We start from the raw sequence: 16,658 nt of genomic DNA on the forward strand, positions 1-16,658 counted from the left end.
TGACTTATATATGTTTTTTTCTTCTTCATTATGCATTTTTTGGCTGGTGCGACGTATACTCAGGAGCGACTTATAGTCCGGAAAATACGGTAATAAGATAACCTTGTTAGAAACTTTTGGTTTCGTCTATACTACTAGTTACTTGTACTATATTGACTAAGTTAAATAGAACTGCATTACTAAAAAGTCAATTTTCATTGACTAAAACTAGACTAAATGTCATCAGTTTTCGTCGACTAAAACTAGACTAGACTAAAAAGAGTTTGAATGTGACTAAAACTAATAAAAACTAAAATGACAGCTTCACACAAAGACTAGACTAAAAGTAAAATGAAAACAGGTCGCCAAAAACAACTATACTCAGCACTCAGACCGACTGTGGTCCAAATAAGCATCACGGGGCGTTGGTGCCATAACGGTTAGTGAATTAACTGGTCAGTTGATTGTTGCGTTAAATAGCTGCTTTTCTTCATCTTACATTATAGTAAACAAAATATTTTGGGGTTGCATATTGTAAATAAACACAGCAAGTATATGCTAAATCACATGGAATAATCAAATGGAGGTTCCATTGGCTTTGATTTGCCTTTGACAAACCTCCACCCTGTACTAGGTAGGTAGGTAGGTAGGTAGGTACTTTATTGATCCCTCAATGGGGACATTTCAGTGTTTCAGCAGCAATAGAGAAGGGGAGCGTTACCGTAGGTCGTTCCTGACACCGCATACATATCTTTATATAATAAATTTCAGTACCTCAAGCAGCAATAGAGAACAAACAGCATATCACCATGAGAACAGGCACCGCACACACATCCTGATAAATGAATTCCAAGTACTCAAAAATAGACAGAATCAAGTATTTGAATAATCAAGAACAGAATTTACATATGTGCATATTAACCATGCATGTTACCCCAGGATTTGAGTATTGCACCTCAGTTGACTATTACATAGTCCCTCATACTTTCACCTAGCTTATCACTGCAGTGATGTGTTGTACAGGGTGATACCCGGGGCGGAGGAATGACCTACGGTAACGCCCCTTCTTACACTGGGGAGCGTTACCGTAGGTCGTTCCTCCCCACAGCAATCAGACTGTACAATACATCACTGCAGGGATAAGCTAGGTGAAAGTACTACCCCTGTATGTTGTTTGTCCCCTCCCTGTCATAGGAGCATCTTCTTGAAATAGTGCTCCAGCGTTGGCAGGAATCACAAGAACTCCACCAACAGTAACAACAACATATGTCGCACCGCAACTTTTATGGGTTTCTATCATCTTGGAAACGGCCATAAACACGACAGCAAGCATACAGGAACTCTGCTGTCTGTTTAAATGCCCAGTGTGGGCACTTGCGTTCAAACATGCAGTGTGAGGAGAGAAGTTGCAGATTCAGGCTGTGTAGATTAAACCAAAGTGTGAGTTAACATGTTGTAAAAGTCGCACAGTGTCTGCCCGTTCTAAGGTTCCCTTGTGAAGCATCTGGGCATCTCAGTAAACCTGAACAGAACACGAGCAGCTGATCTGTGTAGTAGATGTCTTTCTTGTCTGCCTGCCACAGTGGCCGATAAACCCCACGTCTCACTGGCCACAGTGACTTCCACGAGCTGTTGCTTCTGTGATTTAACTGTACTAATCCTCCAAATGATGGTGGTTGGACTGTGCACAGAGAGGCTGACAGACTGACTCAGCAACTGCCAAAGACTCACTTCAACCATTATGTTCATCTACTGACCACAGTGGCTGCTAGTTTCAAAAAAAGGATAAAGATGGATGGTAAAAGTAATATGGCTACTTTTAGACATGAAGGAGCTTCAGTTTAGGTCTGATGACAAATTTATCTGATCAGTTTGTTCATTTTAGTGGCTTTAAATAGAGACAGAATTTATCATGCTTAAGATTTCACATATAAGTAGCAGGTTCACATAGCCTGAGAAAGCGATTAGGCTCAGGGGTTGTAAAGAGGTCATTCTAGTTGGTCTTACATGTTAACTTTTAGTGCTCTAGTGTTGGCCTGGCCAGTTGGTGTTTGTCCCTTCACTTGGCACATTGAATTCGCTTGTGCAGCCACACAAGTTTTGTGTGATTTGGAAGAAGCTGGTAGCCTTGACAACTGTTAGCACTTTCTGCTTTTATGCTTCATTCCTGGTATAACCGTGATGAAGCAGCAGTAACACCAGCTCACTGTTGCATAGCTTTATAGGTGGATTCACATTGGGTTGCACAGCTGAGACTGAGACCAAATGCCAACCTGGTCATAAATATGTGCAAAAATTGGATTGTTTAACTAGTTTAAGGTATCCTGTTGTCCACGGTGTGCATGTTAAGAGCATCTGAAGAGGACATAGTAGCTGCAGTGTGGTGGACTATAGTGGAGGAGGAGGGAGACTTCTGATCGGACTGAGCTTCTTACAAGCATTTGCACTGTCAGTGCTCAAACTGTCAAGGTGACATGTTTGAGTCCTGCTAAGGTAACACATACTTGACATCCTGTGTGTAGTAACACACTCATAGCATGTGTTTACTGAAATAAACAGATTTTTTTCCTGTTCAATAGTTGCTGCTGAAAACATTCATCAATGATTGTGTTGAGAGGAAAAAAACTGTTTTGATATTAAGTCATTTTATGAAAAGAAAATGTTGGAAATAAGCAAAAAAAAAGGTCCATCACATATTTCAGAGTCCAAGGTGATCTCTTCAGATTGTGTCTATAACCCAGAGATGTTTGGTTCCTAGACAAACCATTGCTGATTAAGTATTTGTCAATCAGCTAGCTGCATCAGTAAAGAGGTCTGTCTACATTGAAATCAATTTAGTAAGTAACCAAAATGAAATACAGAGCTGGTAAACTTATGATATAAATTTCTGGTTTGCTCTAGTTTGATGTTATAGTAAATTTAATATCTGATGAACAAACCAGCTCATTGTAAGACGTCACCTTTAGCTCTGGGACTTGGTCATTAGAATTCTTTTTACATTTTATAGGCAAAAAAAGGACAAAAGTACAAATCATTGTTGGCTGCAGACCTGTTAATGATCATGTGTCAAAGGGTTAACGGTCTTGGTGACTGGTTCACTGGTTTAACTTTATCCCCCTTTATGCAGGATGCAGAGGTTTGATCTGTGGTGTTAGAGGCTCCAAAGCTGACAGTATCTCACCGTGGCCTGCTCTTTGTGCTGATGTATGGGCCTGGCTGGGGCCGTGTGTGTACTCCAGGAGCCTTCTTTGCGGATGTGTTTGACAGGTAGTTTCTGGGTTTTTCTAGGCTGCAGTCACACATTCTCTCACACACTTTAGTTAAAGTCCAACACACACTTCATGCACACAGCAGTACAGAGCCCCTCTCTCTCTGCTCCTCTCACACAGTCATACTCTCTCGCTCTGCTCCGAGACAGTTAGCTGTGCTCTCTGTCTCTCTCAGGAGGATTACTGTGTCCTGTGTGATTATCGTCTATTAATAACTTCCTTTAAGGCCGTTCACATGCTCCTATAGTGGTAGAGCTGCAGCATCCAGCAGCCCCGGGCTCCTGTGACCCAAGCTGACCCCGAATCCTGCAGCCAGTAATTATTGTAATGAAGTATAGTGTACTGTATACAACTGTACTGAGCGAAAGACACAAGGACCTGCACACACTGTAGACACCCACAGCAAGTGTACACACAAAACACATCATCTACGCTGCAAAGAGAGGAGCTGTGTGGATGTTTTATATTTAAGATATTATTCCAGATATCAATATTTCAGTGCTTTGACACTACAGCCACGACTCAGAGAGACTGAGAGGAAATATTTCCCCCTGGCCAGCAGGATGGTGACCTGACCTCAGAATGTCTTCAGCCTTATTCAGCCCTGTGTGAAGACACTGCACCACCTTCGCTATTCACATACTTTGACTGGAGTGTTTATGAAATTTTATTCTGTAGTAGAGTACAGTATGTCTGTGGCATATGTATAGTTTATATTTTTATGCACTGACAGATGGCACAACCCACACACACCAGGCTGCTTGATATTTTAACACTTATGTTACATGTGTTTGTTTTCACATTTGAATGTTTGTTCTTTATCTTTCTAATTCTTGTTTTTACTCTTATTGTACTTCTAATACTTTATTACACCCTGGCCTTTTTAGCACAGCCATGCTACATTGCATTTCACTGCACATGGCGTTTGATCAAGTATTTGAATCTTGATGAAACCACACACACACCTCTTTTGGCCACATTTCACAGCTTCGTGCACTGTATGTCATGGGTGTGCCATAGTGCAGCACAGCCTGTGGAGGACTGATGATATCTTATAGCCATCTCGCCCACCCCTAATGCAAATTCATTCACAGGCAAGATTGCACAGACACACATGTAGAAACGTGCACTTGCAGCGTAACGTGGTCCAGGCAAACACCGGTTTGAAAACCCTGCTGTTTAATTTTCACAGATGGTCTATTGTGACTAGATCAGTTCTTTAAAATGAGTGCTGCTGTGCTTTCGTCTTGTTTATTGACATGCCTTATTTTATTTGATTTCCGGCGGTGCTGAAGTTATAAACCTGGTGAAAGAAAATCCCTGGCCGCTCGGCTACAAGGACACCGCCCCCCTTCATTCTCTCTCTGTAAACAACAAATGGCTCCTAAAATGTGGGAGCCATTGTTTTAGTGTTCCTGTATGGACAGTGCCGTGGTTTGAAAAGTGTTGACGAACAGCAGCTTATCTGAGCTTCTGTGTGGTCCGAGGTATTAGTTTGCTTCGGACAAACGAGCACATTGTCTGATCATGTCTAAAGGCAGAATTGTGTGCAGCTGTTTCAAATGGCCACACTGAAGGTTTGGCCCAGAAACTTAGTCTGAGAGAGACAATCGTTTGTAAAGCGGGCATAACAGCCACTTTCCATGCACCACTCAGCTGTGCACAGTCATCTAATGGAAGTAGTTTTTTCATCTCACACACTGGGCCAGGTTTGAGCGCTTGGTTTGATGTGTATTAAGTCATTTCACTGCTGCCAGTGAACCAGATCAGTAATGTTGTAAGCAATAGAACCAAACTAATTCTGGATTCTTGTCTGCGTTGTGATGGTTCACTTGTAGGCACCTGTTTCGTTTTCTCAGGACTCCTGGCACTCAGTCAGGGTTTGGGTTTGTTTGTGACACAGCCTCATTGATCTGGTTTGACACAGGAGGCCAGCAGGTCGTAAGTAACCAGTGGTACTTGGATTGAAACATGTTCAGTATAATCACACTAAATGCGATTGATGAGGTCTGTTTCCCAGGACAGGAAGCTGCACTTTGAATAGTCAGAGCCTCAGGAAGGGGATGGTAGCCATTCATACTGACACTGGGTCCCTATGTGTCTGTGAAAGTTGGATTTAAGGGGAAAAGCATGTTTCACTTATACAAGTAATACACTCAACTTCATTCCTTTGTGTCATGGTTTTCTTAGTTTGACCAGACACAATGAACCATGAAGTCTTCAGGCCTGCAGCTAACAGTTATTTTCATTGTTGTCTGTGACAAAGTGCAAACGACTGCTTTGGAGTGTAACTGTACAGCATAGTCTCACACACAGTTTTAAGAGTGCACTGCCTTCTCTCCTACATCGTGGCCCCCGTCCTGCAGGGACGGCGACATGAGGTCTGTGTTTCAGTGATCGGGGATGATGTTCATCTTTGTGCAGGTCCGAACTCTGTGTGACCCTCTGCCTTGTCTGTCACCGTGGGATCAGAGTAAAGACGTCTCCTTGCTCTGCCTGCTTCTCTATGTGGTTGGTGACAGCTCAGCCTCTGCCACAGCTAGGTAATGAGGCTGTGGCACTGATCCTCCATGTACAGAGCAGGTCTGCAGGGAAGATGAAAAGGTGAAAGCTAATGCAGAGCAGGAAACATTTCCCCTGCCTGATGCTTGCGGTATTAGCATCCTGTGTTTTCGTGACAAACTCACTAATCGTGCTACTGCTGAACACATACTTTTGAAGGTTAGATTTCTTGAGCTCAGGTGACTCCTAGCTTAAACAAACCACCCTGTTTATCTTGTGTTTATACCAAACAGGCAGACGTTTTTGCAGCAGAGTTGACAACAGAACAAAAGAACTGATGTCAAATTACTGCTCAAGACAAACGGCTGCTCTTCAAAACAAACCTATTTGTTACTGCTGGACATGGACAGAGTTTCTCCTGCATCTGTTCTTCAGTACACTTCTTTTCCAGTTTCTCTAACTTGCCACTGGAGACAAACACTTGTTTATACATAGCTTTTTTTTTCTAGAATTGATCATTTTTATTATTGATTTAACTTTCAATTCATTTCAAAGACTTGATAAATGAAGTATTTTATCCTTTTGATGAACATCGACACTGGGACAATAGGACGGTGGCGTATCCTGAAGCGTTGACACTCGGCTGTTCTTCCTCAGTCTGTGGGCTTTCTTTGGAGAAAATGGGTGTGATTGTTTTGACGTACGTCACAGGCCACCTGTGTGCGGTGCCCTTCAGGCCACAGTCTCACCAGGACGCCCCGTGCATTTTAAATTTCACTGTCTTATTTAAGCCTTGGTGTTGCAGTTCTGACCTCTATGGAAGGTTCACCTTTATTTCTGCACCAGTTTAACAGACTTGTCTCTTTCTCTTCCCCTCTGTTTGTGTGCTGTGTTCGTGTGTGTGTGTGTGTGTGTATGAATTGTGCGTCCAGACGTACCAGCGTCGGAGCAGCCGGAGCTGTTCCTGAAGAAGCTACAGCAGTGCTGTACTATCTTTGACTTCATGGACACACTGTCAGACCTCAAGATGAAGGAGTACAAGCGCTCCACACTCAATGAGCTGGTGGACTACGTGACCGTCAGCCGGGGCTACCTGACAGAACAGGCCTACCCCGAGGTCGTCAAAATGGTGAGGTGGTGGGACAAACACACATTCAGTACGCACTGGACTCACACGCTGGAGATACTGAAGCCAGAGTGATACCCGATGTATGGATACTGACATGGAAATTATTCTTAATGCAGTGTTTTTCGGCTGTTTTGACTGTGAGCGTTGAGTAGCTTCTCATTACAACTGTCAATTTGAGCTACAGGTGTGAACCTCTGATCTTCTCAGACCTAACACAACAGCACAGTTAGATAATGCGCATTACATCTGGCGTTGTCCCCCATGATAACGGCAGGGGTTGTCTGCTTGTAGTGGATGATTTTTGCTTCGTGGCTAACATAGCGTGACAGTGAATGTGCACCTGACCCAGTGTGACCTGCACGGGCTTGTTATTTTGTGACGTAATCAGCCTAAATGCCTGTTTATATTGTATTTAATTATTCTAAGTTTAGTCTAACATGCTATTGTAAGAGTCTAGTTGTACAAAAAGTATTAGACCTTGGACTTTTATACATTATTCATATAATCACTTTCTATCATATGTAAATGAGTTTTCAGGTCTGTCAAAATAGGTGCTCCTCCCAGTTTGAGAGGGTCTGCATCCGGCTTGTTCCAGCACCATTTAACCCCTGGTCAGAATTTAAGGATTTAAGCTTGCACACATGTCCATAGCCAGTTGTTCAGGTGTCCCCTTTGTGTTGTCTTCCAGGTGTCTCACAACATATTCCGGACCCTTCCGCCCAGTGACAGTAATGAGTTTGACCCTGAGGAGGACGAGCCCACTCTCGAGGCCTCCTGGCCTCACTTACAGGTGAATGCTGCTGAAAATGTGTGTGTTGATTAATATGTTGTGTATTTACCGTGGCGTTGTCTAATGGTGAGGATGCACACAGTGAGGTACACACCAGTGTGAACTGGCTCAGCTCCTTTGCAGTGCTCTCCACCAGGATGTCACCCTGTTGAAGCCATAGCAGGGGAAAGCACTGAGTTGTGTGACATTTGCAGTGATGCTGCACACACAGCTGATTTGACCTTGTAGTCCCCCCAAGCTGTTTCTGTTTGTGTATGTATTAAACAAACAAGATATGCCATGTTAAGCGGTGAGCTCCAGAGTCGGGCTGTGTCCCGTTCTTCCAGGCAGGAGAAGTGGTCTGGGTTTTCCTAATCTTATTCTCAGAAACCAGTGAACAAGTGTATTTTGCAAAATGCGACACCATTCTTTGAAGACGCATCAATGCCATCAGTGCTTTGCGGTTGTATTTGACACCTGGCGGTTGGGTGGGTTTTTGTTTCGGGTCTAGAGCCAGGCTGTCTGGCCTCTCACCTCACCTCACCTCCCCTCCTCCTCCTCCTCCTCCTCTGTGCACCTGCTGCCCAGGATTCCTTTAGAAATGAGATGCAAATCTCAAGGACAAGCTTCCTGGTAAATCCTTTTTCTTGTTTTTGTCCCAAGTCATAAACAAGGTTTTTGTCCATTCAGACTCCCGTTATCATTGAAATCCTGACTGAACCAGACATTTTCCTTTACCCTGCTCTACCTACTTTACGCTTTGCCTTTTGTGACCTTTGACCCCTTAACTGTTCCCTTTAATCCAGTCCAGTCCCAGTGTTTATGGGTTAGTTTAAGGGCTCTCATTTCTAAGAGGAGCACATCAGTCTTCAGATTTTTCCAGCTTGTTGTTGTACCTCAGGAACACTGACTCGGGTTTGTGTCCAAAGTTAACCATAGTTTTTGCTCAGTGAATTTAAACCTGAACACACAGACACTGGTCTTCCTGCACAGCACTCAGCAGTTCAGGTTCAGCACAAACTTAAACTCACCTCCCTCTCCCTCTGCTCCTCCCTTGTCCCTTCTCCTCCTCTCCTTCTCTCCAGTTGGTATACGAGTTCTTCATCCGGTTCTTGGAGAGTCAGGAATTCCAGCCCAGCATTGCCAAAAAGTACATAGACCAGAAGTTTGTCCTACAGGTGAGTCAGTCTGCAGGCAAAGCTCAGCTTCTTGTTTGTTCTTTCATTTATTCTTTCCCCTGTTTTTCTACTGGCTGTCTCGTTTGTCTCAGTAGTTTTTCCCCTTTTTATTTTCTTGCTAACTCCTTTTGTTTCTTCTCTCATCTCTGTGTTTCTTCCCTCCATCCAGCTCTTGGAGTTGTTCGATAGTGAGGATCCTCGGGAGAGGGACTACCTGAAGACAGTCTTGCATAGAATCTACGGCAAATTCCTGGGGCTGAGGGCTTTTATACGAAAACAGATCAATAATATTTTTCTACGGTGAGTAGACACCTGCTCTTCAAGTTTCAGTTTGTACCACATCATAGCTGATGGAGCCTTTTTACTCCTTTCATTTTCAGGTTATAGAAGTCGAAACAGGTGATTCTCATGACCATGACTTTAAGTTTGAGCTGAATGAAAAGTTCGTAGAGATGATTCTGTGCTTTCCCTCACACTTTTCTGGGACCTTTCCATCGATAGAAACTTTTTTACATTAGCAAAATCAAGCTGGTAACAAAACAAAACAAAACAAACTCATTGTTTCTGGGCCATCAGAATATTACAACTTGTTCAGAGACAGTCGGTTTTCCTCACTGCTTCATCCTGACATGACAGGAGAAAAGGAGAGCAGTCACTTGTCTCTCAGGTTGCACCTGTGGCCAGTTCTGACAGGAAATCTCCACATGAATGTTCAGTTAATGAGCAGTTTTATCTCCTGGGACACACAGGAACTCCACTAAGTACATGTTCCCATTCATCTAATCCTGACAGTTTTTTTTATATCTGACAGTGCACAAACAGAGAATGAGATGATGTCAAGTTTGGACTAGCTCATGTTCTGTATGCGAAGTGTTTTAGTTGTCAAGTCTGGAAAATGAAAACATGGCGACTCAGGGTCACAGTGTATGATCATCTGACATGAGAAGAATCTCCATCAGTGTTAAATTTATTTTTTATCAAACAGGTTTTTATGTGAAAAGTCATTAAGGGTTAAATTAAGTGTTTCATTTAATCCTGTTCTTAAAAAGCATGGCAGCTAACAGCGTTTAATTCAGTTTTGTATCATGTAGTAGAGAAGTGACAGGTCCAGCCTAGTAAAAGATGGTTGACCTGACTTTGAAATAAAACTGACTTGTGCACTTATTCACACCTGCCTATAACAAAGTGCATGTCTGAACGGGGCTCCAGAGGCTGAGAAGTCTGGCATCCTTATTGACAAACCCCACAGTAGTAGCTGACTCTGACAAGGAGGTCGGAATTTGACACTGATATCTGTGGAGTGGAGGGAAATCGTTTCCTAGTGTTGCTTTTGTTGTTCCGCCCCTCATGTACACATCCGATTGTCCCAGCTTTACTCATTAGTGTTGGTTGCTTAACCTTTTTCTCGCCTCCTGTCTTTTGTCTGTTTGCTCTGCAGTTTTGTTTATGAGACGGAGCACTTCAACGGGGTGGCCGAGTTGCTGGAGATCCTGGGGAGGTATGTGGAGGCCTCTGCCCATCACACACAGACGGTCACACTCTGCTCTGGTAGCTGATGCTTGTAGTCAGAGCCACTGAGACCTGAGAGCAGGAAAGATGGATAAGAAATGGTGAAACCGGCTCCATATAAACAGATGTTCAGGGAAGAATCAGGCGCAGAGTTTGATCTGTAGACCAGTGAATTAATCCTCTCAGCTGAACAGTCGATGTGTAACCTAACAAGTTCAAACTCATACAGGTGTGTCACGTGCAAAGACAAATGTGTTGGATGGTCTGTGCTAGTTAACAAGAACTAATTAGCTTAAAAAGGAGGAAACATTTTTTGGTGAGTATAACCCAAGAGCAGCACACATGAGAATCCTCATACTGATGTAAATGGAATGCCAGGCAGTTTCTCAACCTGAGGGTCGGGGCCCCCCAGGAGGTCGAACGATGGAAATCGTTTGAAGCGTGTAAACAATGCCGTCCGTTCTGTTTGAGCCTGATCATCAGTTATATCTTTCTATTCTCTACCAGGCTCGTCGCCCTTTGTTGGCTGTCCATCCATCTTCCACTTGTTTCAGAGACTCTCAGTGAAGTGCTTTCATGTTTAATTTGTGTTTTTTCTTTGTTTTCTTTGTGTCCTCCCAACTGTCTCCTCCAGTATAATCAACGGTTTTGCTCTGCCACTGAAAGCTGAACACAAACAGTTTCTGGTCAAAGTGTTGATCCCCCTCCACACTGTCAGGAGTCTGTCCCTTTTCCACGCGCAGGTAATAAAATACACAGAGCCTTCCAAAAGTCTTCATACCCCTTGAATTTTTCCACATTTTATCATGTTACAACCACAAACCTAAATGTATTTTATTGGGATTTTATGTGATAGACCAACACAAAGAATCACATAATTGTGAAGTGGAAGGAAAATGATATGTAGTGTTTAAGATTTTTTACAAATAAAAATCTGAAAAGTGTGGCGTGCATGTGTGTTCAGCCCCCTTTACTCTCATATCCCTAAATAAAATGCAGTGCGACCAACTGCCTTCAGAAGTCACCTAATTAGTAAATAGAGTCCACCTGTGTGTAACTCAGTCTCAGTATATAGCAATAAGAAGTCCCGTCTGCAGTTTGCCACAAGCCACGTAGGGGACACAGCAAACATGGAAGAAGGTGCTCTGGTCAGATGAGACCAAAATTGAACTTTTTGGTCTACATGCAAAACATTATGTGTGGTGGAAACTTAACACTGCACATCAACCTGAACACACCATCCCCACAGTGAAACATGGTGGTGGCAGCATCATGCTGTGGGGATGCTTTTCTTTAGCAGGGACAGGGAAGCTGGTCAGAGTTGATGGGAAGATGGATGGAGCTAAAAACAGGGCAAGAAAACCTGTTAGAGGCTGCAAAAGACTTGGGACAGGGGCGGAGGTTCACCTTCCAGCAGGACAACGACCCTAAACATACAGCCAGAGCTACAATGGAATGGTTTAGATCAAAGCATGTTCATGTGTTAGAATGGCCCAGTCAAAGTCCAGACCTATATACTGTTGGGAATCTGTGGCAAGACTTGAAAATTACTGTTCACAGACGCTCTCCATCCAATCTGACTGAACTGGGGCTACTTTGCAAAGAACAATGGGCAAAAACTGCAGTCTTTAGACGTGCAAAGCTGGTAGAGACATACCCCAAAAGACTTGCAGCTGTAATTGCAGTGAAAGGTGTTTCGTCAAAGTATTGACTCAAGGGGGCTGAACACATGCACGTCATACTTTTCAGGTTTTTATTTGTAAAAAATCTTGAACACCATGTATCATCTTCCTTCCACTTCACAATTATGCAATACTTTGTGTTGGTCCATCACATAAAATCCTAATAAAATACATTTAGGTTTGTGGTTGTAACATGATAAAATGTGGAACAGTTCAAGGGGTATGAAAACTTTTGGAAGGCACTGTATGTTCATATATAGTGTGTGTGTGTGTGTGTGCCACGTTCCTTCCTGGTAACCGTCCCTGTATTTCTCCTACATGGGCTGAAAATACTCCATTATTTCTAAATGTTTATAGATTTGAAATTTCTGAGAACTGTTAACCCTTTGTTACCTGTGGCCTCCCTGGAATTACAAAGTTAAATGTACAGTTGCAAGTGATCATGAACTGCAGCATAAAGGTTTAAACCTCCACACTATTTAAAGATGTGTAGGTGTGTAAGATTTTAAAATCAAGAAACCAAAGACGTGGGCTCGTGGTTTCTGCCCGACCCATAAAAACAGGTGCAGGATTTGGCATCAGTTCTTGTTGTACTGTGACAAGTACACAATGAGATTCGGTTAGACATCTGAAAGGTTTCACATTTGATAACATGCTGCCAAACCCCAATCATCAGTTCTAACCGGTGGTTTCTTCTCCCCCTGCAGTTGGCGTATTGCATTGTACAGTTCCTAGAGAAAGACCCAACATTAACAGAACCAGTGAGTATTGGTACACATTTATTGTTCCACATCCACCACAGTGGAGATGCAGCTGTGACGCATCGTGCGTTTGTATATATGTGTTTAAAATGTGTTTTGTTTATTTTTATTATCATTATTAAGCCAATCCCAGCTGACACTGGGCGAGAAGCGGGGTCCACCCTGGACAGGTTGCCAGTCTATCACAGGGCTGACATGTAGACAAACAACCACTCACACTCACTCCTACGGGCGATTTAGAGTCTCCAGTCACAGGGAGAACATGCAGACTCCACACAGAAAGGCCCCGGGTTGGCCGGGGCTTCAACCCGGAACCTTCTTGCTGTGAGGCGACGGCGCTAACCGCTGTGCCACCCAGAGGCAGAGTCAAGACACTCAAGTCACAGGGACGATGTATGAACAGTCCTTATTAGGTCTGCAATGATAAGTGCATTAAAAAAGTTAATCTGCTGCTACTTTGATAATTAAATTGTCATCTGAGTCATTTTTAAGCAACAATATCGAATATTTACAGTACACACATCTCACTATAAGGATTGATGAGTCATGATTGTACATTTGAGAAATGATTGGCAGATTGATAAGTTAATTGTCAGTTGCTACTCTGCTTGTTATAGTATCATCCTTTTACAGTGCATTTGTGTGAGTTTCATGCCCTATGCATTTTGGTCACCAGCTGTGGACTTTTGGAGACCACGTTAGAACTGAGGGCACTGACTGAGTGACTGCACCAGAGATTAGACAGGTTCAGTTAAACTACCGGCCTGAAGTTAAATCAAAGGCTGAGTAAATTTGTAGAAGAAATTCCTGCAGCTTCACCACAGCTCTGGAACTTTTAGCAGCACGGTCACTAGTAGAAACAACATGCCAGAAGCAGCAGTGGGTGTGAACTCACTCCTTCTCTTCCTGTTCCTCCTCAGGTCATCAGAGGATTACTGAAGTTCTGGCCAAAAACCTGCAGTCAAAAAGAGGTGAGGCTGTTGTTTCTCTGTGCACAGACAGTGTGTGATCAAACTGTGTGTGTGTGAGGTAACGTTTTCTTCCTGCTCCGGGTCCAGGTGATGTTTCTAGGGGAGCTGGAGGAGATCCTGGACGTCATCGAGCCCACACAGTTCGTCAAGATCCAGGAGCCGCTCTTCAAACAGATCTCCAGATGTGTCTCCAGCCCACATTTCCAGGTCAGTGACGAACCCCAGAGCTCAGGTGCTGTCAGACGGACGCAGTGTCAGCAGTACTGAACTGTAATGAAGTTCTGAAACCAGCATGGACAGAATGTATTTGTAACATGGTTTGGCTTAATGAGAACACTTCAGCCATTTCAATAGTATTTTGAACATATTTGGCAACACTAGAGATAAAAAAAAGTACAAGTGACCCTGAATTTTTCCAGCTATTACTTCAGTGTGGACCCTCAGCGCAGTTTGTGTTTCTGTTGTCCAGGTGGCAGAGCGAGCTCTGTACTACTGGAACAACGAGTACATCATGAGTTTGATTGAGGAGAATTCCAGCGTCATCCTGCCCATCATGTTTACCAGCCTCTACAGGATCTCCAAAGAGCACTGGAACCCGTGAGTGACACACACAGGGCGCCCTCTTTTTGGATTCATTGATGTACAGAAACACCAGCAGCTCCTCGGTTTCTCCCCGTTTTTCCCCCACTGTAAAGTACACACTGAGCTGCTCTGGCCACAGAAGGGCTCTGTTTACTGTAAACAGCAGTGAACAGTGTCTCGTCAGAGCAGAAACAAATCTCTGTTGTGGTGACAGTTAAAACTTCCCCAGTACAATTGACTGGCCTTTGTGTAGAGACTGGAAACAAGCAGGGACACGTATATTTTTACAAATCTGTTTCCTAAGACACTAAATGACCAGGGACACTGGTTACTAGATGCACCTCCATGTTCACAGGTTTTGTACTAATAGGAATGACAGGATAATGTGTGAGATGGTGAAACAGGGAAAAAACAGGTTTAAATACACAAAGTATAATTGTGCTGCAGCTCCACCCTAGAGAATCAGAGTCAGCTTCACTGGCTGGGTGTGTTGGACACAGAGGAATCTGACTCCAGTGCAGCGGCTCTGTGTGGATGTACAGTGTTCTTCTATAAGGCAACGAGTAGACAAAGAAACAAGTGAGAGAAAAAGAAAATGTGCGTTAGGAAAATACAAATAAAGTACTCATAAATATATATATATATACACACACACACAGTTTAGATGATGCAGCTGTCAAATAGATTTAGACACAAGAGCATATTTCTAAGGGTTGTCGTTCTGTTACACAGTCATGGGTTAAGTGTTGATCAGAGCGACACCCCAGGGAAGAAACTGTCCCTGTCCCTGTTTGTCTTGGCGTACAGTGACCTGTAGCGCCCTCCAGAGGGGAGGAGTTCAAACAGTTTGTGTGCAGGGTGTGAGGGGTCAGCAGTGATCCTCTCCACCCTCTTTTTGACCCGTGCAGTGTACAGGTCCTCCATGGAGGGCAGGCTGGCACCGATGGTTCTTCCTGCAGTCCTGGAGTCTGTACTTGTCCTGTTGCTGAGTCAAACCAGACAGTGATGGAGGTGCAGAGAACAGACTCGAAGATTCCTCTGTAGAACTGGATCAGCAGCTCCTGGGGCAGCTTGAACTTCCTGAGCTGGCGCAAGAAGTGGGGAGCTGCGCAAAGTGCAGGATAACATCGGGCTTGTTGCTCTGACTGGCTGGTGTTTGTGCAGCTTGAAACATATAGAATCGACTTTTCCCTGCACGAGTTCCATGAACCCCAAAGTATCAGTTCAGTTGATACTTTGAAAGTTGCTTTTTCAGCCCAGGAAACGGATTTGTCCACACGTTCTGCAACCGTGGACTGTTGATTAATGATAGAAGCTGTAACACGGGTGAACGTGTCATCATCAGCTGTGCTCTCTCTGTGCACTCACTCCTCTCAGGGCCATCGTGGCGCTGGTGTACAACGTACTGAAGGCCTTCATGGAGATGAACAGTACCTTATTTGATGAACTCACAGCCACTTACAAGTCGGACCGCCAGCGGTAAGAGACTCTTCACATCATCACTAGCACGGACAGAGGGTTTGGGAATCATAGTTCACACACAGTCACCGTCATCAAACTTAAACATCAGGATTAATATTAGCTGTGCAAGGAGCAGCACTAGTGGCAGGACGGACACAAGTGGGGAGTGTTTGAGCACCAGAAACAGGAAGAGAAGCTAAAGCTCAGTGGATTTATTGGAGAGAACATCTTGACTCCACAGTTAAGTTTAGTGTAGATTCACTAATCAAGATTAAGTGTTGAGTGCTGACTCACAGGGACGTTCCAGTCCCAGTTTGTCCAGCGCTGATTCTGATCAAACACCTGTCTACTTCTTCTTCTCAGCTGAAGATGTGTGAGTGTTACTGTGTGTAGCCAGCAGGGCTCCTCCTCATGTGAATGTCACAGAGCCACAAAACTGATGAGAATCCATGAGCCTGAGCTCTGCCCTGTGATTAGCCCCACTGTGTCTGAGAGCTGCTAGCATGGCGGCAGACTCTAACACCCAGACCTGTCTGAATCTCTGAACAGTCAGAGATGTGTGCAGAGATTCAGATGTTTGGAACCAGGCTCACAGATTAAAAAACCTTGTCCTCCATGCTGTCTGTGTTTCTCAGTGAGAAGAAGAAGGAGAAGGACCGGGAGGAGCTGTGGAAGAAGCTGCAGGACTTGGAGCTGAAGCGGGGCCTTAGGAGTGACGGGATCATCCCGACTTAACGAAGACCGTGCCGCGCCCACCTCCCCCTCCCACCTCTCTTCCTCTGATGCCCCCTTCCCTCCATCCCGACCCCGACCCCCACTCCCACCCCCCTGCACATCAGCCATGTCTGCCCCGAGCCCCCCCATCA

General features: G+C 44.1%; 1 protein-coding gene across 3 annotated transcripts in view; it reads left to right on the plus strand.

Moving 5' to 3' along the window:
• ppp2r5eb (protein phosphatase 2, regulatory subunit B', epsilon isoform b) overlaps positions 1–16,650 on the plus strand; it is a 39,772-nt gene extending 23,122 nt beyond the window's left edge. For all 3 annotated transcript variants that reach the window (XM_020611587.1, XM_020611586.1, XM_020611585.1), the window contains exons 3-14: positions 6,683–6,879; positions 7,568–7,669; positions 8,734–8,826; positions 8,996–9,126; positions 10,265–10,324; positions 10,970–11,078; positions 12,725–12,778; positions 13,699–13,749; positions 13,837–13,956; positions 14,219–14,346; positions 15,709–15,810; positions 16,428–16,650. In XM_020611587.1, coding sequence (XP_020467243.1) covers positions 6,683–6,879; positions 7,568–7,669; positions 8,734–8,826; positions 8,996–9,126; positions 10,265–10,324; positions 10,970–11,078; positions 12,725–12,778; positions 13,699–13,749; positions 13,837–13,956; positions 14,219–14,346; positions 15,709–15,810; positions 16,428–16,527 — 1,247 coding nt within the window. In that variant the 3' untranslated portion in view covers positions 16,528–16,650. The remainder of the gene's footprint in view (positions 1–6,682; positions 6,880–7,567; positions 7,670–8,733; positions 8,827–8,995; positions 9,127–10,264; positions 10,325–10,969; positions 11,079–12,724; positions 12,779–13,698; positions 13,750–13,836; positions 13,957–14,218; positions 14,347–15,708; positions 15,811–16,427) is intronic.
• The last annotated feature ends 8 nt before the right edge of the window (positions 16,651–16,658 follow it).

This window comes from Monopterus albus, unplaced genomic scaffold, assembly GCF_001952655.1.
Source record: "Monopterus albus unplaced genomic scaffold, M_albus_1.0 scaffold115.1, whole genome shotgun sequence".
NCBI classification, from domain to species: Eukaryota; Metazoa; Chordata; class Actinopteri; order Synbranchiformes; family Synbranchidae; genus Monopterus; species Monopterus albus.